This window comes from Dipodomys ordii, unplaced genomic scaffold (assembly GCF_000151885.1).
Source record: "Dipodomys ordii isolate 6190 unplaced genomic scaffold, Dord_2.0 Scaffold28, whole genome shotgun sequence".
Classification (NCBI taxonomy): Eukaryota; Metazoa; Chordata; class Mammalia; order Rodentia; family Heteromyidae; genus Dipodomys; species Dipodomys ordii.
Genome location: NW_012267244.1, coordinates 13,394,469 through 13,418,051, shown reverse-complemented (window position 1 = coordinate 13,418,051; position 23,583 = coordinate 13,394,469). Strand labels below are relative to the sequence as shown.

Sequence of the window (23,583 nt, the reverse complement as noted above, 5' to 3'; positions counted from 1 at the left end):
TCCTAGCTACTTAGAAGGCTGAGATATATGACTCAAGGTTCAAAGCCAGTCCAGGCAGGAAAGTCTGTGAGACTTTTACCATACCTATAATTCTAGCTATTCAGGAGGCTGAGATCTCAGAATCAAAGTTCAGAGCCAGCTCAGACAGTAAAGTCTGTGAGACTCTTATCTCCTATTAACCATCAAAAAAAAGCTAGAAGTAGAACTGTGGCTCAAGTGGCAGAGCACCCATCTTGAGTCAAAAAGCTAAAGAAGAGTACACCAAAGGACCTGAATTCAAACCCCCAGTACTTTATTGTGCTTACACACACACACACACACACACACACACACACACACACACACACAGATCAGGGGAGGCAGACTGGGCCTGAAGGTGGACCTTACCTGCCCCTGCCCTCAGGGTTCAGAGCAGCTGTTCAGGGTTCAGAAGGAAAAAAGTTACTGGTTAAAGAAAAAAACCAAGTATCAGAGTTGAGATGATATGCCAAGATCATATGTCTAGGCTCATACAGTCAGGATCTAACAAAACTTTGCACAAATCTACAGTCTGATTGGGTAGAAAGACCTCTTAGTCTGAATACGGATGAAGAAGAAAGGCCAATTTGAGTAAAGGAAACTAGGCCAAGTATAAATCCTTCTCAGTAAAGGTCAACTGATCTAAACCAACCTATCATAAAATATTAAGGGCATAAAAAGCACTAGTAATCAGGGTCACAAGTGAAACACTCCTCCCAAAAGAGACAGGAATCAGATTTCTCTGTCATGTTGTGACAGATTATGGCAAAGCAAAAAATCAGTCAAGTTTAGCACTAAGTGGAGTTTATAAAATAACTCCATTGATACTCAGATATTCAGTAATAAATTTGTTTCAAGCCCAGATAGTGAGCCACCTGTGTGTTCAAATAAATAAATAAAAAGCCAGGCTCCAGTGGCTCATGCCTATAATCCTAGCTACCCAGGAGGCTAAGATCTGAGGATCTCAGTTCAAAGCCAGACCAAGCAGGTACATCCATGAGACTCTTATTACCAATTAGCCAGTAGAAAACTGGAAGTGGTACTGTGGCTCAAGTGGTTGAGCATTAGCCTTGAGCTGAAGAGCTCAGGGACAGCTTAAGACCCAAGACTGACAAAAATAAATAAATAAAAGTAAATTAAAAAAAATAAAATGTGGCACTTGTTCTTTAGGACCTTATAGTAGAAATGGGCAGCACAGCAGACACACTCTAAGTAAATAATTACTCACTGCTCTGAATTGCCACTTATGGGCAAAAAATGAAAAGTAAACCAACTTGCATACATGAGCACCTGAAACTCCAGGGAGAGCAGGCAATAAATGAATGGACTTCACCTGGACTGGGTTTACAGTCCTCACCCGTCTCCTCCCTGGAAGGATTATAGAGATTCCTTTTTCACCATGGCTGTCCTCATTTGGAACCTGAAGGCAAAGTTCTAAGTCCATCCCTGTTGCTTACCCATTTGAAACACTGGTAGCTAAGCAATAATTTTCTCATCTTACAGGGGAGGAAGGGGTCAATTTAGATGTTTCTGGTAGCCTTGTTTTTTGTTTGTTTGTTTTTGTTTCAGATTTTGCTTTGTTTCTGAAGGGAAGTAACTAGAGATTAAATTCAGGGTTTGGTGCTTGCCAGGCAAACACTCTACCAGTTGAACCATGCGCCCAGTCCATCTGCTTTTAGTTGGATTTTGGGATAGGGTCTTATGCTAACTTCACTCAGGCTACAGCCTTGGACTATGATTCATCTATCTCTGCCTCTGGGATTACTGGCCTGAACCACTGGCCAAGGCAACCTCATTTTAAACATATGATTCAGTATACTCAGCTCTCAAAACAAGTAATACACTGGATGGATTTAGATATCCACATATTTTACCCCATGACATAGAATAGTTTTTTAAAAAGTTATTACAGCTACTTCAAAAAGATCAAAGTATCACAGTACTGCACAATATATTTCGGAAAATTAAGTGGTTTTCCCCCCTCAAAGAACACAGGGAAAAGGAGGAGATGAATTCATTGTTACCCTATAGAGAGAAAAAACAAATTCCACACCTTGGAAAAAGTATATTAATTGACCCTGACATCTGCCATCTACTCACATACATAAAGGATAAAGTTTAGATCTTGAGGTTTTAACATTTAAGGCCGTGGGGAGATGGTAATTGGAATCTATTTTAACAGTAGTATTTTTTAAGAGAGCTCTAAATACAGGTGGAGAAAAAGAGGATCTAAAATCTGCAGTCTCCCAGGGTGACATCTCTAGTGTTTTTCTTTTCTGCGGTCCCAGCTGTACACAGGGGAGGTTGCCTGGAGATGCAGTGGGCATGCCCACAATCGGCAGTGCAGGGTACTGCCCAGAGGCCTTCAAAGCTCAATTGGGATTGTGGTTCCACCATCCTTCTGATTCTTTCCACAGACTTACAATATTCAAAGTTTCCAGAAATCTGACCACTATAAATTTGGATATTTAAAGAGTCTCATGAAAGGAAAGAGGCAAATCAAAGCAAACCAAAAAAAAAAAAAAAGAATGAAATGACTAACTGAACTGAATAAATTTTGTAATGTATGCACACATGCACAAAACACACATATACACACAAAATAAACTAACCAATAATTTAACAATAGTTATATCCAAGTTTTATATTTGAAGGTAAGTTTTTTTCCTTATGCTTGTTGATATGTTCTCATTCTTTATCTCAAGTATGTGCTAATTTATGTTATTTTAAAAGCTATGGGAGTTCTATTAGAATTAAGATATAATAAAGTATCAGAAGGACTCAATAATTATTTTCTAAACCAGAAAAGGTACATTAAGTTGATCTTTGGTAAAACGTATATTTTGTTTAGTCTCCCCTTCATTCTTTCCAGTAATGATAATCTATGTCTTAAGCCGCAAGTATGTCTTATACATACATAAGTAAACAATAAATAAGCTCCCCCCCCCAAGTCCTGGGGTTTGAACTCAGGGTCTGGGAACTGTCCCTGAGCTTCTTTTGCTCAAGGCTAGCACTCTACCACTTGAACCACAGGACCACTTCTGGCTTTTTCTGTGTACATGGTACTGAGGAATTGAACCCGAGAAAGCTCTCTACTGCTAAGCCACATTTCCAGACCATAAGTAAACCTTTTACCTCATGGTACTCTTTCCTTCCCCAGAAAACAACCTAGAATTATTTTTAGACATTTCCTGCCAGTCAGATGAACTTATCTGGATTTTAACAACTTCACTGTCTATGCAGCATTACCAGGGCTATTATATACTAATAGTAAACCATATGACTCAGCTCATGCCCTTTTTTACAAATACCTCATTCTGATGCATTTTCCTGCTACTTGACATAACCAACATGTAATCAAGCTATGTGATAATTATTTCCTCCTAAAAATCATGTTTAAATAGGACCATACAATGTACCATGATACATTAGATGAGATCCTGGGACAGAGAAGAAACTAATAATAAATGTGTGTTCAATTGAAAACATAGGGTAGAGAGAAATAACTTATTCAAAGTCTGCATTATCAATTAAACTATTAAAACTATTTAAATGTGTTTGAGGTAACAGAATTACACTATGTTTTGCTTTTACTGTTAGCTACATGCCTGTGTTTGTTAAAATTCAGTGAAAGGCACACCTAAAACACATGACTTTAATGTATATATTTTATATCTCAACAACCCGAATTCTAAACAAAATGAGACAAAGCAAACTACTTACTGGAATGAATTTTCCTTTTCTACAATAAGTAAATGCAAGGGGTTAGTCCCATGTCCCTAGCAATTTGAAAACTTAGGTTTAGGTGAGGAGCCCTTAAAGTAACCTTGTCATTTAAAAAAATGCATGAAGGGAAGATTTCTGTAGTTCAGTCCACAGTAAAGGCAGTCACTCCTCAAAAGCAGCTCAATGGAAGCTGAGAGCCAGTGAAGATTGTGTGTGTGTGTGTGTGTGTGTGTGTGTGTGTGTGTGTGTGTGTGTGTGTGTGTGTGGTGAGGGGTGTACATCTGAGACTCCTGGACATAGCATTTTTGTATTTTGTTATAGACTATTTATAGCTTATTCTGATACAGTTGTCTAATTCATTACATAGCAGTTCCTTCTCAGTTCTCTAAATATGACATTTCCAATAGAAAAATATTTAAATGAGAGTCATCAAGCCATATCCTTGTTAAAAATGTTAGTTTAGCATATTCAAGAAGAGTCATTCTATTTTTAAAAAAGAATAGAAGCCTATAACTAAATCATTTCTAAAATGTCTCAGCCAATCTCTTCTGGTATTCCCATTGTACAGCTGTATAAGATTAAAGAACTTCTGTCCCTCTATGAAATAAACTATATGCAATATCTTAAGGTCACTATGTATTCTGAGATGTGTACATTAAATATATACAGTGCTCATGTGAATACACAGGATTTCACAGTACATAGAGGGCAATCTCAGAAAAACAATCTTGGATGCAATGGGGTGTTACTCATTGAACAGCAGCTGTTCATAGCTACATCCTAAGTAAAGCTTCAATTTGAAAGCACAAACCCACTCAAAACCCATTATAAACTGTGATGCTTTAAGATGAGGAAATTACAGAAGAATACATATACAATTCCCATTAGTGGAGGAAAGCAGCAGCAGGTGGCAGTTTTAAAACAAAGTAAAACCTATTTCTATTTTTTCACTCTCTTCCCTCAGACAGCAGGTGGCATTTCTATAGCAAAGATCAAAATGATCAGAGCTCTGTATTCCAAAAATATTACTCAAACTGCCAAGGGGCTACTGATTTATAAAATTAACATACTACCATCTCACTTTGCAAGTATTATTTTCAATAATTAGACTATGGTTCACTCTCTTCCTTTAGGAGATAGAACAATGAAGTTTGAGTTTTTTTCTTTCTTTTTTTCATCAGGAATCACTATTTAGTACAGGTTTGATCTAAAAGCAGGTACCTTTGTCTCCCTTTTTTACCACTGTAGTATAAATATAATAAATAACCTTCACAGAGTTATGAGGATATGAGGGTTCAATGAGGTAATATGTATGAAATTTCATCAACAGACATTCTCCTTGTACCTCCCTTCTTGGCAGCTCTCCCACTGATTATTACATGTTATTATAAATATTTGTCTACATTATTTTCTGACCCCAATGGATCGAGCTACTTAAACAAAAACATCATGCCATATATCATCTTTGTTTTCCAGATGTAATATTTGGTATAGACATGAAAAAAAAAGACGATGATATAACAAATCTCAGACTCTATCCACAGAAGTCAACCTAGGTTACTAGGTTATCAGGTTTCAGAGGTGATTCAGGCTCATAGGCAAGCTCCCAGAGCCATAAAAGGGTCACATAGAGAAGCATGACTCATAAATCAGCCCCTCTTAAGTATTTTTAACTATAATTAACTTCCCATATTTGAGAAGTTACTCCTCCATTTCTCAGTTTCCTTGTCATTTTGCCTGGTTTATAACCACTTGACTTCTCTTTCGTTAGACTGCCAAAGGAAGAGAATTTTAAAAAGGATCTACTCAGCCTTCAGGACTAGAGGTTTCCTTTCCTTCCCAATCCAGACCCTAAGACATCTTTAAAACTATGCCCAGAACACAGAGTAAAGCAAAAGCAGAAACACTTTAGTCTAACCAGCTTTAACATAGCATGAAAGATAAATACACACCTGGGACTTCCCAACGAAGTCCATAAATGCTGGGCCATGAATACCCTCCAACCATGTTAGTTTCTCTATGAAATAGATGTGAAATCAAACCTGTTAAGTGGCTGAAGGAACAGCTACAAGCCGCTGCCTGCTGGACACACCTAAAAGAAGGGAGGGTTTGAAAAGCAAAGGCTGTTGCTGCAGCTCCAGGCTGGGCAAATCACTTACATGGGAACTAGAGAACTGGCTTAAAACAAGACTATAATCTTTCTGGAACAATAGGTCATGACGAGCTTCCTTAATGCCAAAGTAAGTGTTTAGAAGTGATTTCTAACTGAAAGAAGTATAAAGGGCATATATGTTTATTCTGGCTCAAATACAATACTTCTGAATGCCTCTTGGTGCCAAGAGTCAGAACCATTTTTCCCTCATGGATTTTTAACCCACAGCCCATTCTACTGAATGTTTCGTAACCACTTCACCATCCCTGAACCACTAGGTCATCATATGTATAAAAGATAGTCTGCTCTGTGTGTGTGTGTGTGTGTGTGTGCGCATGCATGCGCGTGCACGCTCGCATACATGCGCTGATCCTGGGGCTTGAACTCAGGGCCTGGGCACTGTCTCTGAGTTTTATTGCTCAAGGCTAGCACTCTACCATTTGAGCCACCTCTCTACTTCCTGCTTTCTGGTGATTAATTGAAGATAAGAGTCTCATGGATTTTCCTGCCCAGGCTGGCTTCGAACTGCAATCCTCAGATCCTAGTCTCCTGAGTAGCTAGGACTGCAGGTGTGAGCCACTGGTATCTGGCAGAAGAAGGACTACTTTTAAGGTTAAATCTCAAAGAAAGTAAGATAACTCTAAAGGGCTATTGTTTACAGAGCTCTTATAAGAAATTGTCAAATGACAAGTAACTATCACAAAGTCAAAGAAACATAAAATGTGCCTGCCAAAAGCACACCTAGGCAATGGCTTTGCTCGTAAAAGATATAAGAAATGGACTGAAGGGTCTTGAGCTTGGAGCCCTATGTTAAGAAAAACTCTTGATTTCTCAGCTTAAAATTCTTGATTTTAGCTGGGTGCTGATGGCTCACGCCTATAATCCAGCTACTCAGGAGGCTAAGATCTGAGGATCATGGTTCAAAGCCAGCCTGGGCAGGAAAGTCTGTAAGACTCTTAACTCCAATGAACTACCAAAAAAATAGAAGTGGCTCTGTGGCTCAAAGTGGTAGAGCACCAGAGCAAAAGAGCTCAGGGATAGTGCCCAGGCCCTGAGTTCAAGTCACATGACTAAAAGAAAAAAATAACACCTTGATTTCTAAGGCTCAATTTACCTCAATTTAACAGGACAGAAGACATCTACTGAGAAAGAATTCTACATAGAAAATTTTACAGGCCACAAAGTAAAAAAAAAAAAAATTATTAATTCCATGGTCCAAACATCTAACCCCAGAAATCAAATCCTAAAACATATAAGAAATTACAATTCATGCACCTAGAAGCTTATTTCACAGAATATGTAGCAAGAACTATTACCCAAGGTATCCTGAACTTTTCCACCACCCATCTGTCCTCCAATGGTCCCTATTATCATTTGAGATCAAAGTCTTCTGCATAAGGATCTACCCCGTGTGGGATAGGCAAATTCACTATCACTCATCCAGTTTTTTATGCCAGGTGACTTGCATTTATTTTGCCATCTACTTGAGCACTAGAGTAGTTGGGCAAGCACAGACACATTTTACAGTGAGCTAGTTTTGGGGTGATTAGATTATTTGTGTTTGGATAGGTAATAGGATGAAGATTACCAAATAGATAACAGTATTTATCACGTGGGAAAATTAAATCTAGTCCACAGCGCTTCAATATCTCCAATGGTTTGTGTCTGATCTAGGTAATCTCCCTGAAAAATTCTTTGATTTTTGTCTCAAGAGTCTTGAGATTAGCCAAGTGAAAGTAATAACTTCACAGGAATTCTACCTCAGGTTCCAAGACCAACAAGCCAACCAACTCAGACTTAAGAAATAACATTGCATAATAGCCATTTCATGGCTATTGTTTTTCCCTAACAATGGATTCATTTACCACATTTCCTAGAGTGCTTTATCCAGCTGAACTTATTCCCATGACAAACATACTTTTTCCCCACTTCACTCCTACATACATCAGTAAATATTTCATTATTATAATTCCCAACATAAAGATATCTAGCATATTGCATTTTAAAACACATTAATGTTTATTGTGAAAGAGGAATAAGTGATTTTTTAATTAAGCTATAGTTTCGGTAGTTCCCTTCATATTTCAGAGCCAAGAAATTCAATAATAACTAAGTAATAATCTAAGAGTGAATCTCAACAAAGTCGCAATTGAACCCGATACACAAACATACAGTAACACTTAAAATTTTTTTTTTTTTTTGGGTCCGGTTGTGGGGCCTGAACTCTGGGCCTGGGTGCTGTCCCTCAGCTTTTCAGCTCAAGGCTAGCGCTCTACCACTTGAGCCACAGCACCACTTCTGGGTTTTTTCTTTTTGCTTATATGGTGCTGAGGAATCGAACCCAGGGCCTCAGGCTTGCAAGGCAAGCGCTCTACCACTGAGCCACCTTCCCAGCCCCAACACTTAAAATTAGACAGAAAAAAGCATAACAAAAGCTGGGCACCAGTGGCTCATGGCTATAATCCTAGCTACTCAGGAGGCTGAGATCTGAGGATCACGGTTTGAAACCAGCCAGGGCAGCAAAGTCCATGAGACTCTTATCTCCCATTAACCACCAGAAAACTGGAAGTGGCACTGTGGCTGAAGTGGTAGAGTACTTGCTTTGAGCTGAAAAGCTCAGGGGCAGTGCCCAGGCCCAGAGTTCAAGCCCCATGACAGACAAAAAAAAAAAGAAAGAAAGAAAAGAAAAAGAAAAGCATAACAAAGACAGCTTCTTACTCACATAGTAACACATTCCTGGTAAATTCACTTTTCTTCCCTTTCTGACCTTATGATCCTAAGGGACCTTAGCAAGTTTCACAAATTCCCTCCACTCAGGTGATTCACTCTGAACCTAACTAATTATTCCAAAAAGTATCTCTACAATTCAAACTTGCATGTCAGGCAAGAAACTTTCCAGGAACAAGGGGCGCTGGATCTTACCTCTGAACAGTCAAAAACTTACTTAAGAACTTCAGAATACAAATGATGGCTGGCCTAGAACATTTCACATATGCTTTTGCTTACAATTATATTTGAGATGCAATCCTAAATTCTTAACAAAATCAGTGTTGATAAATGGAAGACCACCAAGTCAGAGGATGTAGAAATTCCCAAGGTTCTATAATTTTAATAAAGCAATAGGGTACTTAAGGGGAAAAAAAATAAATGACTGCCTCTTTTCTTACCAATCTATTTTACCTGCAAGTGCTGATCAAAGCCTAGTTTGTGGTAGGGTCGTTTTTTTTTTTCTTTAAGACAAAACGATTTGACAGTTTAGTTTGATATCAGTATAATTACCTTGTCTAACAAGCATGGTCAAAAGCCATTAGCAGAGCTACAACTCCCTCAGGTTCTCTTATTCTATTAACAAGGTTTTAGGTCAACATTTTCAGAATTTACAACCAAGTTCATGGTGGAATTTTCCTATTTTCCAAGCAGACAGAGCAAAAGAAAGCATAAAGTACCAGAACTGCAAGTTTCACAACCATGTGAACTTTTCTTTAGAGATCTTCCAGTTACAAAATGTGTCATGTACCTCAAATAAATAAATAAATTTGCTACTACATAGCCAAAACGTCTACTGATAGAAAATGACTGCTTATAATAGATGGGTATGCATACAACCTGTGCATACTACTTTGATCCTGGTAGCCCCAGGACCTTTTTAATATCTTGGCTCTACTATTTAACTTTCAAAGGCAGTATTCAGTTTACCATGATGTCATACTCAAATGACTAGGAGACGCACAGTGAAGGTGGTTCAGATTACAATAGTTTTGTGCATGTTCACCCACCCTAGAGAAGAGTATGGATGATGGGTGGGGAGGAGTCTAGGGCCTCCAGTCTTAATCTTCCTGAAATGATCTATTTGCATTTCTACCAATATAAGGAGGAATCTCTTCATCCATACTTTCTCATCTATGGGCTATTTCTCAGCAGGGGCTCAGTGATTTCTTGACATTAATAGCTGCCAGCTTTTCCTTTCTAGCATGAGTCTTAGGACTCACCTATTTAAAGACATTATCTAAGCTTCTGATACTAGCATATACTTGTAAAGAAAAGGCAATGATGTTCGTACACTGAGTGTACACACACAGTCAGTGGTCAATGCTGTACAATTACAGCAATAACTGCTCACGTCTCCCCTGCCATGGAGCATACTCTTCACATTCTAATGGTTGACTTCAATGAACTTCTTTTGAAATCTCCTTTTAGTACTTCCACACATCTCTCCACCCTGTCCCTTTTCACTCATTTCTTTCCTGCCATCTACCTTCCCTTTTCTGCCACCCTCCCCCCACATGGAAGATCTGAATATTCAAGTACACTGAAGGCTAAGATCAGTACACTGGAAATGTACTCAGTCCTGTGTGTGTCCTTTCCATTTGGTCAGGTTTATCAGGGACACGATGTCTGAAATTCCTTGTCCTGTGTAAAAGCCTAGGCTCTCCGGAGAAATCACTGAGAGAACACAGGCCTCAGGGGCCTCAGCTTTCTCCTCTTTCCTGAATGGAACATATCTGGGTTGGACGGCTCAGTGAGAAACATCATCCACGTGGGGCGCAGCCTGACTGAAGATGAGAGGATATAGGTGACAGGCAGGCTTCAGGGCAGAACAAGAAGAAAGGAGAAGGATTAAAGGAAGCAGTTATGAAACAGGCCTGGGCAAGGCAAGGAGTGGGCGGAAATGAGCTCAGGGACTCCGGGCAGGGCTGAGCCCACAGGTCAGACAGGGAGGGACAGAGAGAAGACCACGTGAGGCCAGGTTTCAGTCAGTGGTGGGACAGGCTACAGGGGAAGGCCAAGGGCCAGGGCTCAGGAAAAATTCAAGGTGGTGGGTAGGGGTAGGGAAGCTGCGAGTCAGTGCTTTAAAGTCAGAGAAAGTCAACTGTAAACATGAAGGAAAGGAGATAACTCACAGGCTGAGGAGGAGGTAAAAAGGAAAAACTGGCTTTGCCAATTTGGATGATAAAGCTAGTGAAGGAGTGAGCAATGGTGAGTAAGGGGCTATGATTCAGGAAGAGGGCTGACAGACCAGCCATGAATAGACAGAAGCTACTACGGCCTCTTGATGAGTGGCTGCTGGAGTCAGCTGCTCAGAGAGAGCGGTCACCACCCTGTCTGCATGCAATTCCTGGCTTCATTCTGGTCTCCAAGCTTGTGACACACCCACCCGAGCCTATCACTCTGGGGGCAACTGTTGGTGCTGCGATTGTCCCAAGCCCTCCCAGACACCAGTTACAGCACCCACCTTCAATTCAGTGCTCTTGGCAGAGTTAAACATTTTCCTGGCTCTCAGGGACAATGTTCTTCAGGCTCCCTTCTTCCTTGGGGGATTCTTTCCCCTCCCACCAAGCCCTGCTCCTGCACCCAGCTGTGTTCCTGCCCACTCCTTGACTAGAGCCTCCTAGGCTTTCCCAGATTAAGCTAATTTACCTCTCTGATGGTTTGAATCATGATTGCCATGCATATACTTTCTGGGCTAGCCTTTAGGAGTGGCTTGCACCTGTATATTCAACCGTGTGCCTGGGGGACATTCTTTCCTGCCTCATAGTCTTTGATGTTGCCAAATAGCTGCCCCCAAACTTCCCACAGCAAGGTCTTACCCCTAAATATTACTTTGGTGGGGGAGAGGGGAAATGCCTGCCGTGGTGTTTGAACTCAGGATCTGGGTGCTGTCTCTGAGTTTTTCAGCTTACGGCTAGCACTATACCTCTTGAGCTTCAGCTCCAGTTCTGACTTTTTTTTTTTTTTTTACTCATTAACTGTAGATGAGAGCCTCATGACATTGTTGCCTGGGCTGGCTTTAAATGGTGTTCCTCAGCTCTCAGATTCCCCAGTAGCTAGGATTACAAGTATGAGCAACTGGTCTTTGGAAAGACCTCCTCCCCTGACCACATTAAAGCAGCTCTCACCTTACACCCACAAGGCAACTCTCTGCTCTGCTCTTGCTCACATCTGTCAGAATATTGATCTCAGTTTGGCAATTGACTTAGTTAGATACTTGTTCACTGGTGAGGCCCAAGCACTCTGCATTGTTTGCCTCTGTATCCCTTGCCCAGCATGGTCTAGATGAAGGAATAAGTTTCCCAGGATGCTCAGCGCATCCTGGGGATACTTAACCATGTACATTTATTTAAAAGTGTTTGGAAAACAAAGGAGAAAGTACAGGTTCCCATCTCTTCTACTCCCCCATGCGTATTCAGATAAGTGCTTCCTCTACTTCCCTGGTTCCCCAAGTCAAAAACTTAGGGCCATCATAGAATCTTCCTTTGTTCTTAAGGGTCCATGGGTCATCCGCTTCTGTCAATTTTACATCCTTAATTTTTCTAGCTCGTCACATTCTTTGTGGAGGCCTATAAAAATCTTTCAGCTGGGCTATTTCAATGACTTGCTGATTGCCGGTGAAGTCTCATCCTACTCCAAGGCTCGAACTGCCCAGGGCCACTAGCAGCTCCCTCCTCCACGGGAGAAAGGGCAAAGGCCCTCAGCTCCCCTTCTCAGCCTCATCACCCCCCTACTCATCTCCTGTTGAAAGGAAGCTGTAATGAAACAGCTAAAATTTATTCAGAGTTTTTATATGCCAGTCATCACATTAATCAACTTACACATAGGAATGCATTTGAATCTTCTCAACAATCCAGTAAGTAGTTTACTTATCCCCAGCTCACAGATGGAACAACCAAAGTCCACAGAAGCTAACTTACCTAACAGCAGAGTAAAGATTCTGAGCTGGCTCCAGGTCAACTTTCCTAACCACTTTGCACTGCCTGCATGGCCTCTTCATGTTCTGCTCCAGCAACACTGAGCTATGCTCTGGTTCCTTCTGCTCCAGCAACACTCAGCTATGTAGACTTCCTTGAACTCCACTGGCATTGTCATCATCCTTTGAATATACTGTTTCTCTGCCCTGTGGGGAAGCCTTGTCCTGTCTGATAACACAAACCATTCTTTCAAGGCCTTCTGAGATTTGGTTTTTCTACATGGTGCCTCTCCTTGGCTACCTGAAACCTGCTTCTCTTGCCTGGACAACTCCTACAGCATATACATAGCTCGTAAATACTTCTCCATTGACCTAGTATGCATTGTGATTCATCTCCATGTTCCATTGAAAGCCTATGGCTTTCGGTGACGGGTCACAGTGCCCAGGTGTGCAACAGAGACTTAACAAATGTGGATTTAAGTAGACATTGCGTGAAAAGAGTGAATACAAGTTTCCTGACACCCAGAGGGCCAACGCAGGGGAGAAATCTATTTGTTATCCTCATATGTTCATAACAAAACAAACAGAAAAACTCATCATACACTACAGATGTTTTAAAGGAAGGATAAAGTGAACGTGAAAATTCAATATATTCTCCCAGCCACAGCAGTTAATTTAAGAATCTTTCTTTACATATTGGGTCTCAGAATCTGGAGTTCTCAGAAAAATAAGTTCAGAAATTTGGCCCAAATAAGCAACTAAGTCACAAACTGCTCATTGGCATAGATGAGGGTCATACTGATTTAAGGCTGTATTGATTTAAATAAAAATAATAAATAAAGTATGTGTGTGTACATACATGTATACACACAGTGACATGAATATAGGCCAACTGCTTGCCAATATTGCTAGGGAATTATCAAAAAATACAATATCCATGAATCTACAAAGCTTCTATTACATGCAACTTTCACTTAAGTGTAAATTTTTTTAAAAAATGGATGAGTCTATGAAATCCAGAGCTCTGTGCCTAAAAGCAGAAAGTGAATGGTGAGAGAAAAGTAAAGGTAGTTACAAAAAGGAAACATTTTCCAATAGCATATCTGAGCTGTACATCAAAATAGCAGATATAAGCCAGCATGCATTCACACTGTGCATACGACAGAAAAAAAAGAAGAGCGGGTACAATATGCCATCTTTTTTTAAATATATATTTTTATCGTAAAGATACTGTACAGAAGGGTTACAGTTATAGGAGCAAGATAATGAGTCCATTTCCTATCAGACATTGTTTACCCCTTCTTTTGTTTTTCCCCTACCATTCCTTTCCTCCCCAAATATGCCATCTTTATAATACTCTACAGTCCTGAACATCTAGGCCTAATGAACATCTATAGATTCCTTAACCCCAGAACACAAGGACTAATAGGCTAGGTAGGACTTTGAGTTGAAGAGCATCTCAATAACAGAACAAAGTAATAAGATAGTGCCATGTGGGATCTTAAAGGCAGATGAGGTTCAGCAAACCAAAAACTTTCATGCTGACAATTCCTACAATGGACATTCAAGGTAAAAACTGGAAATCATTCATCCTCTTTTCTTGCAGGCAAGTTAGCAAGTATAGGTTCTGGGCAAGAGAGAGGTTCCAAAGGTAAAGACAGACCTCAAAGAGGGCAAGGGCAAAATGTCCTCAGCTGAACCCTGGGAACAACTTTACTCAGCCTGGCAAAAGGCAATACAACTTGGGAATAAACATGTCCTTTATAAAATATAGAATTCTAGGGAAACTGACCAGCCAGGTAAGGACTGGGGTGAGACTTGGAGAATACAGGTGTTTGAAGTTAGTGAAGGAATAGTACAGAAGGAAAAGTCACAATATAACCGTATGCTTCATGACTTCAAAGAGGAACACAGCTAGAATTGACCCTTATAGAATGTCAGGATGTACAGCCACACACACATACTACCCTGCAGAGAGGGGCACCTGCCCTTCACCTTTCCAAGTCTACATGCCAAGCATTCTAATCTGAAAACTCAAAACCCAAATGTCTCCCAAATGTAAAACAATGTGCTCAAAAAGTTTTCAATTTTGGAGCATTTTGGGATTAGAAATACTTAGCCAGTTGAGTATGTGCACATATTCCAAACTCTGAAAACAGTATGAAATCTGAAACACTTCTGATCCCTAGCCATTAAGTGGGACAATGATGGGATAGAGGTAGAGATGATCTTTAGAACATTTATTTCTAAATTCCATGCATTCTAGAAATTCCTAGACAATGGCTGTGACAACTTCTACTACTAGAAGGAAAGAAGGGAAATCCTGTAGGCTTTGCTGAAGTAAAGATGGAGGCCTGGTGCTTGGGGTGTGAAAGCTCTCCTAACCCGCATTACTTTAGAACCAATGTAAGCTGCTGAATTGGAGTGATGGCACAGATAATGCCCTACAGCCAGGGCTGGACCAGACTGAGAATTCCTCTGGCACTGGACTCTCAATAGTGTACTATCAGCAATACAGTACTGCCAACAGGTAGGCAAGGGAAAGAAAGACTACAACTGCTCTTCAGACTCAGACACGTAGTGTCAGGATACCTTATCTCCTCAAGAACTGGCCCCAGGTAAGAGTAGAGGATGTATGGTAGCCAGGATTACACCATTAGGAAATGTCAAACAGAACAGGTGAGAAGCCATCACATTTACCACAACAAGGGGCACACAGGATGCATGCCTTTTCTTTCACTAGTTATTTTGGAGGTTTGGTACATGAGTGATATAATTTGAACAAAACTGACCAATACTGACCAAAATAAAACTCACCAAAAGTAAATCATCTCAACGCAATATATCACAGAATCAGAAGAGAAAGGAGAGCCGTATCTCTCAAAAGGGACATCTGGATTTAGTGATGTCAATCATGTTCAATTTGCATGAAAAAGTATGGCTTTACACCCTATCAGATTTCTTCTCTCTCTGTGTCTCTGTCTTTGTCTCTCTCTCTCTCACACACACACACAAGCATGGGATCAGTGTTTATACATCTAAGGACTGTGTGTGAGCATATTACAAAATCCAAGAGATATTATGAAAAAAATAAATAATGCACTAAATTTTTCTAAGTGGTACATATTGCCATTTATACTTCAAATAGTTACAGGTGTCACCAAACTCAAAGAAGCATATTCTTTCATTCTTTGAATAGTGGCATACAGAGATTACAAAGTTCCAAATCTGATAGTCGGCATCCTGTTTATTTGATTGGACTGTTGCTTTCATGCGTTCTGATGAAAAGCAAGGCATCTATATTTACATACCTCAGAGGATGTAGCCCTCTCAAACCACAACAATCTTACTTTGCTGTTCTCCACAGAAATGAGAAGAGAAATACCTCTTAAAATCATATGCTCTCATTCCAAACGTCAACAAACTAAGCTCGACTGCCTTTCAACCTAAAGCAGGAGGTTCTTTGTGACTTTGAAAAGTTTCCCCTACCCGTTCTGTCAAATAGATAGTACAAAATGAAAAGGCCAGCCCTGCATTAGCAATATCTGACAGCAAACCAGTAAAGACTAAAACACAGATTTGCCTCTTTAAAAGCAGTCCATAGGAAATAGGATAGCATGGATTATTATTGTTGTTGTTGTTATTTTGCATCATACAACTGCATCTTATAAAGATCAAGTAGTTCTTTATGGAGAAGAATATTGGAAAGGTTCTATCAGGAGTACCAGAAGGCCCAGGTCTGGATAAATGATAAACACGATTGGATCAAAAGAACAGACTGAAACAAAGTGCCTCCTCCTCTCCCTCTCCTTTTTCTCTCCACTATTCCCAAGAAAAGTCTTATATCACCCACATTTCCAAAGAGGAACTCAGGAGCACATTTACCAGGATTACCCAGAGACTCACAGAGTGCAGAATACCTGAAATAACTCTCCCCACCATCCCATTTAATAAGGTATAAACTTTTCAGATTGTTAACCAATAACAAAACCCCAGCTGCCCAGGGGGTTCTGAGCTCTGGGCAGAGAAAGCATTCATACCCTCTCTAACCAAAGGAACCGCGGGTTTTGTTTTTTGTTTTTTACCTTTGTGTTCGCCGAAGCCTGTTTCCACTCCTCAAGTGAGGCAACGTAAAGTTTGAGAGCACAGTCCAAAAATTGGGGTCAGACATATCCATTTCTTTCTCTCTTCAATTCACTGCGGGTTCAAGGCCATGAGACCAAGACGAAGAAGAAGGATCAAAGAAATAGAAGAAGAAGAAAAAATAATAATAATCCCAATTATCTACTCGCTCCCTCCAAAGAAAAACGTGATGTGAACTCTGATCTCAAGAACAACTTGCAGCATGTCTGAGAATTACCCGTCCCATTCTAGCCTTTAATTAATGCACAGCCATCGCTCAAAGGTTCAGGAAACTTATTTCCTCTTGGGTTTGCCCTCTCCTAGTGAGCCTTGGCCGGCTATAAACTGTAATTACAAGAGTTTAGCCGTGCGTTCTGCTCAAAATGCTGTCTCTGTGTGATTCAGTCCAAGGTACTTTGTCATCTGTTTGGCAGATACCATTTGCAGCCTCTGCAGGGGGGAGTGGAGGTGGAGGGAGGAGGATGACTATTTTAAGTCTTCAGTTCCGGGAGGCTGTTGCTTATCAGCAAAACACCATTCACATCCGAACATGCCCAGTGTAGCCTTTCCTTTCGGTATCTACATACAAGGAAAAGAATTTGAATAGGAAAAAGCTCTTCTTGCCCTCCCCTCCTAGAAGGGGTGGGGGCGCGGAATGGAAACTTAAAAAGCACTTTTAGAAAATTGGCCTATGGGAACACTTGAACCTGACACGTTGTGGACCCTCCCAGGGTCCAGCTGGAAAGGAGAGACAGGGCACTTTCCCAGTCTGACGCTCCCTATGTGCTACCCCGACCTGGAGTGGAGGCGTCTTGGGCAAGGGAGCCGGGTGGGGGTGCTGCCCAGGAAGCAGGCGTGGGACACCGAGCATCCTCCGCTGCTCCCCCATCCTCAGCCTGAAATGGATCCGTCCTCCAAAATAAATAAATAACTCCAGCTGCTACGCCAGAACAGGCTCAAGTGTGTGCTCTGCACACCTGAAGGCTGATCAGTGATTCACTGCGGGACAGGGCACAATTAAAACCCTCCCAGGGAAGTCCCTAGTGAGTGACTCTTGACCATGACGCTGTTTGTTGTGGAGGAAAAGCACACATACACAGGCAAAGCCACCATCACCGAAAAACCTCAGTAAAACTACATTCATGAGTTTACAGCCGTTTGATGGATTTACTGTAGTGCACGCTTGTTTGGTTTCGTGGATATGAATGACAGAGATAGGTAAAGGTCAACCATCACATGTAAATATATTGTCTGGCACTGATTGAACACGTGCTAGATAAAATTAGTTTCCCTTCCAACGGACTAGATCTGTCTGAAAAGGAAAGAATGAAGGGGAAGGATGAGCCAAACTTGTTCATTTTGAAAGAAGGTATTTAAATAACTCCTCCAAACCACAAGTACTTGTACAAAAGTATGTAAAGAAAAAATAATTAAACTAGCTGCTTTAAATCTGATGTAATATGCTTGTGGCCCACAAAAGTATTTTCATACCAAGTATTAAGAGTGTCAGAGTATAATTCTTATGCACAACCTCACATTCTTCCATAGTTTCCACAGATTTTTACCAGCTGGCACAGGGGACAAAGGACATAATATTTTCCCCACTGTTACAGCTGAGAATTTGAGGTTAGGGATGGGACACAAAGTAACAAAACACACTTCCTGAGATACTGAAAGCTTTTCTCCAGCATTTATGCCCTAGATTAATTATCTTTTCTTTCAGAACAAACTGACCAGCTGATCACTGGTGGCTCCTGCCAGCAATCTTAGCTAGCTGAGAGGCTAAGATCTGAGGATGCTGGAGGACCATGGTTCACAACCAGTCTAGGCAGACAGATCCTTGAAACTCTTATCTCCAATTAATCAGCAAAAACAGCCAGAAGTGGAGGAGAGGTACAAATGTTAGAGTACTAGCCTTAGGCCAAAAGCCAAGCAAAGAGCACAGGGCTCAAAGTTCAAGTCTCAGTGCTGGTACACAAACAAACAAATACTTTCACTGCTTCCAGATTCACGAATTCAAACATACTCAGAGGGGATGGGAAGGTGGCTCAATGGTAGAGTGCTTGCTTCACGCGCATGAGGCCCTGAGTTCATTTCCTCAGCACCACATAAGCAGAAAAAAAGCCAGAAGTGACACTGTGGCTCAAATGGTATAGAGCTAGCCTTGAGATGAAGAGCTGAGGGACAGCACCCAGACCCACAGTTCAGGTCCCATGACAAACAAACAATTACAAAAAAAAACATACTCAGATTGAAAATATTTGAGAACAAAAGTGAGTCACTAATGAATCTATACAGACTTTTCTTTCTTGTCCTCATTCCCTAAATACTATATCAACAGTTTATATCACTCACATTTTATTAGCTATTGATTTAAAATACAAAATGATCTATGCAAGCTATATATTTTTTAAAAAACACAATTTTATGTAAGAAACTTGAGCATGTGTAGACTTTGATAGATTTGGGGGTTCCTAGAACCAGTATCTAGGGGTGACTTAAAAAAAAGTAGCCCCAAAGTCCTATTAGGGCTTCTCTCTATTAATAGCTTATTTAGCCTGGGTAATTTTGGAGGGAGCTTTCTTGTATTTTGGAGGGAGCTTTCTTGTACTTTGGAGGATATTTGACACCATTACTGAGCTTGACTTCTATCCATCAGATATCAGAAACAATTAAAAATGTCTGCAGATAATGCCAATGTCTTTTTTTGTTGTTGTTGGTTGTGGGGCTTGAACTCTGGGCATGGGTGCTGTCCCTCAACTCTTCAGGTCAAGGCTAGCACTCTACCACTTGAGCCACAGCACTACTTCCAGTTTTCTGGTAGTTTATTGGAGATAAGAATCTCATGGACCTGCTCCAGCTGACTTTGAACCTCGATCCTCAGATCTCAGCCTCCTGAGTAGTGAGGATTACAGGTATGAGCCACCTAGTGCTTGCCTGTCCTTTTTTTTTTTAAGGAAAAAATAAATCATCCTGCTTGGAAATCATTGTTAAAGACTCTCATAGGTGAGAGGTTATATATTAGGATTAAATTATGGACTGATTATATATGGTAAACTTAGGCAAATCAGTTCATTTATGTTTGTTTTCTCCCACTGTAGAACCTCTATGAGGTTGGCAGTCTAAGTGAAATGAGATGATATGTAAGTCCTTTGTGCAGCCTCCAGCAATACTGTATGTAGTAATTATGGAAACTGTATTATTGGCAATATAGGAAAGCCACAAAAATACCACAGAGAGACAAGCCTGGAGTAGCCTCCCCACAAGGCATTCTCTATTCTCAGTGCCTTGAACGGGACTCTACCCTGGTACTGATCACAGTATATTATCATAATTGACAGGTTACTGCTAATTTCCCCACTCATCTGTGGATTCCTTAAGGCTGAAGACATGTTTTATTGATCTCTATGTTGTCAGTACCTGACAGTTTCTAGTTTAGTAGGTATTTCTAAAATGCTTTTGGAATGGTTACTTGGCTACTTCTAAGGCCCAGATTGCTACGACTTCCCTTAAGATACACTGAAACAATCAGTATTAGTAGATCAATTGATGTTTTCTCACAGAATCTTGAATTTTCAGCAATCCTATGAGGAGGTTGTTAAATCTGAAAGACTTTCTTTTGTTGACTCGTTTTTAACTGCAACTGGAAAAGACAGTAGTGCTAACATTCCTCAGATCTTAATATGGTTCTAAGAAATGTCACAGGCAAACCCAAGGAACTTTGAGGCCCATGTCCCTATTCCACAGGCAAACCACAAGGAAGATCTTTCTGGACTCCCTTTTAGATTGAGTGTCATCTTTACATAGCATATGCTGCCCCCAGCAAGAGCAATCAAGATCCTAAGAGAGGATTTAAACCTGTACCATTCAAATTACCAGTTAAAGGATTTTTTTGTTGAAACTAGAAAAGAGAAAATTTAGGAGATGAACAATAGATGCCCATGAATATTAAAAGGAAGATGTAGAACAGGGGTTAACTCCAAAGATAAAAGAATAAGAACAGGGGCTGGGAGCGCTTGCCTCGCATGCATGAGGCCCTGGGTTCGATTCCTCACCACCACATAAGCAAAAAGAAAAAAGCCGGAAGTGGCGCTGTGGCTCAAGTGGTAGAGTGCTAGCCTTGAGCTGAAGAGCTGAGGGACAGCGCCCAGGCACAGAGTTCAGGCCCCACGACCGGACCCAAAAAAAAAAGAATAAGAGCAGATTTCTTCCTTGGATGTTTGAGCAGATACAAGTGGAAGGAAAGACAGTAGGTGAGACTCAAGCACTGAATGGCTTGAAGATTTGATGACTTTTGGACTTCTCAACTCTTTTGATTTTTCTTCTTTTCCAAATCCATTTATTTGGCTTCTCCTGTGAGATTGATAGCAACTGAAATGGATAAATCAATGACATACAACATATATTTCTTCTCTCGATTGAATTATGCATACCCTGGTCCATGAGCATCAAATGGTCAGATTTACTTCAACTCTGAATTTTGAGAAATTTAAGCAAATTCTCAAAGGGAAGAGTAAAACATATGTTTTACCATCATATACTTCCTAGTGTTTTTTTAATACTTAAAAGACTCAGCAGGATGTGGGTTTATTAAAACTGAGAGCCAAGAAGCCAGAAATGAAATAGTTATCATTATGAAAGTGCTTGATATATTCCCAAACTCATTTAAGATAAGAGTACGTGTGACACTAAAGTGTACTCTGTCTTGTAACCTGTTTGACTTCATTTTGGAACCTATGATTCAGAAGGAAAAGCAGTCAGTAAACACAAGAATTAAAACTGTCAGATCTACTGACATTTTCCTACAGACAAAATAATTATATGGGTAGGAACTAAAGCACAGATTAGCTACGATCACAGTAAAACTGACTCCAGAACGAAGAGGAAATTGAGATTATTAGAAATTCTTTCTTTTATAGTAAACATATTGTTATTTTTCTCATTCTAACATCCATAGGAGCTTTGTTAGAACTATGGAAATTAGGGAAGATAAAAAAAATTTAAATCACGCTACAGCAATCATCAAATGATGACTACTTTAGACAATCTTCTCCAATTACTTTCTAATCTAACTAAACTATGACATTATTAGAAATTCTTAACCATACAGCTGCCCTAGGTGAATATAGAGATATTTAGTAAGAGTTTCTACTTATTGCACAACACCCAAGTCTATGTGAGCTCACCATATTCATTCATTTATCAGTATCAGATTACTGGCCATTGTTTTCCTGAGAAAGGTAAATGAGATTGTAAAACAAGCGTGTCATGTTGACATGCTAGCACAGGAAGAAATGAGAAGGTGAGAAAAAGTTAGGTCCTTCACCATGCTTTTCCCTCCTACATACAAAAAAAAAATCACCATGTCCTTTTTATTGATGTACATTTGTCTGCTTTTCTACCAGCTGCCCATGCTCACACAAAAGAGTGTTGAAAGATAGTATGCCTGGAGTTTCAAATTTATACAACATGAAGAAACTGAGTTTCCCTAGGTAGGACACTCTGGCCATATATCCATGTCCAGTGCAAAAACAGGAAGCAAAGGAGGGGCTGGTAGTAAGTTTTCATAAACATTCCACCTGATCCTTCAAGTGTAAGCTTTGACACATTCCTAGCCACATCTCGTGGCATCTAGAAATGACCACTTCTCAAGATTTTTCACACATCAAGTGCAGATCTATTTTGGTGACCTTCTAAATAGTCTCCTGAGCTTGAGAAGAACACACTGCCTGTCCTCACTGAATGATCCTTCAGGAAAAACAACTTAAAAGATGGAAATGCAACAAAGGAGCAGAATGCAGAAAGAATGCCAATCTCAGAATGTAGGACGCAAAGAGGAGCCAGTGGGAAGAAAACTCTCCTAATGTCACTAACCAAGTTTGTGCTCACAATGCTAAAATATGGAGGAAAATAACAAGAGAAAGGAACAAATAGGAACAGATTTGAATGCTGAACACCAAGAGACAGACAATAAACAGGCTTACATCAGCCCAGAGATATGATAAAACACACTTGAAAACAGTATCACAAGGCAAGATTCAGATTTCTAAACCGAATGGATAGGACAAAGGAAACAAAAAGGCCTGACTCGTTTATCCTAGTAAGCTGAGCAGACCCAGTGAAGGGATAAAAGGTAAGGTTCCTGGGCAGGGAAGGAAAGGCTGATGGTGAGCTACCATGAGAAAAGAATGCAGCCTTGTCCTCAGGCATTCTCTGGATCCCAGGAGAAGCATAAATTCAAAATAGCAGCAAAAAAATATATTCTCAACTTCACAAAATCTAGGAGGAGAGACTAGACAGATATGGGAGCTGAAGAGCTTTACACTTGAAGTAGTGGATCCTTCATCACAGATAAGCAAAGTGCAATGTGTTCCTGATGGGCTGATGGGGGAGTGGGGAGACGTGTGTGCGTATGTGTGTGTGTGTATACACACGCGCGTGTGTGATTTAAGCACTCCCTACTTGCAAGGATGACCATACTCTCTCTCTTGCCACTGGAGCAGGAGAACTAACAAAAAGGCCCACAATTGAGTCCGGCAGAGTCCTATTCCAAAGAGAAGGAGAGGAAATGCATGCCAGAAAAGGCATGGCAAGGCATACAAAGCCAGAGGGGTTTTCCTATCAGGAAGCAGGTACAGAGCAGACCCACAGATCAGTGTGCTTGTCTCTCCATTCTGAAACAATTCTCTGAAAGATCCATCAGGGAGCATGGAATACTGGCCTCCAACAGTGTTAGAAATATAGTCACACACATGGAGATCATTGTTATTTCTCTTACACACAAGAAGGCTACACATATGGAGCAAGGTTTGCTCTTTTTTTAAAAAAAATAAGTTTTTTTATTGTTTAAATACTGTACAGAGGGGTTACAGTTACATGG

General features: G+C 40.4%; 1 protein-coding gene across 2 annotated transcripts in view; it reads right to left on the bottom strand.

Moving 5' to 3' along the window:
* Positions 1-23,583, bottom strand: part of Mast4 (microtubule associated serine/threonine kinase family member 4) — a 355,411-nt gene that overhangs the window by 148,194 nt on the left and 183,634 nt on the right. The window contains exon 1 of one of the 2 annotated variants that reach the window (XM_013015897.1): positions 16,667-16,936. The exons of the other annotated variant lie outside the window; for it this stretch is intronic. Coding sequence (XP_012871351.1) covers positions 16,667-16,758 — 92 coding nt within the window. The 5' untranslated portion in view covers positions 16,759-16,936. Of the gene's footprint in view, positions 1-16,666; positions 16,937-23,583 lie in introns of those variants that run through there. 2 annotated transcript variants of the gene reach the window in all.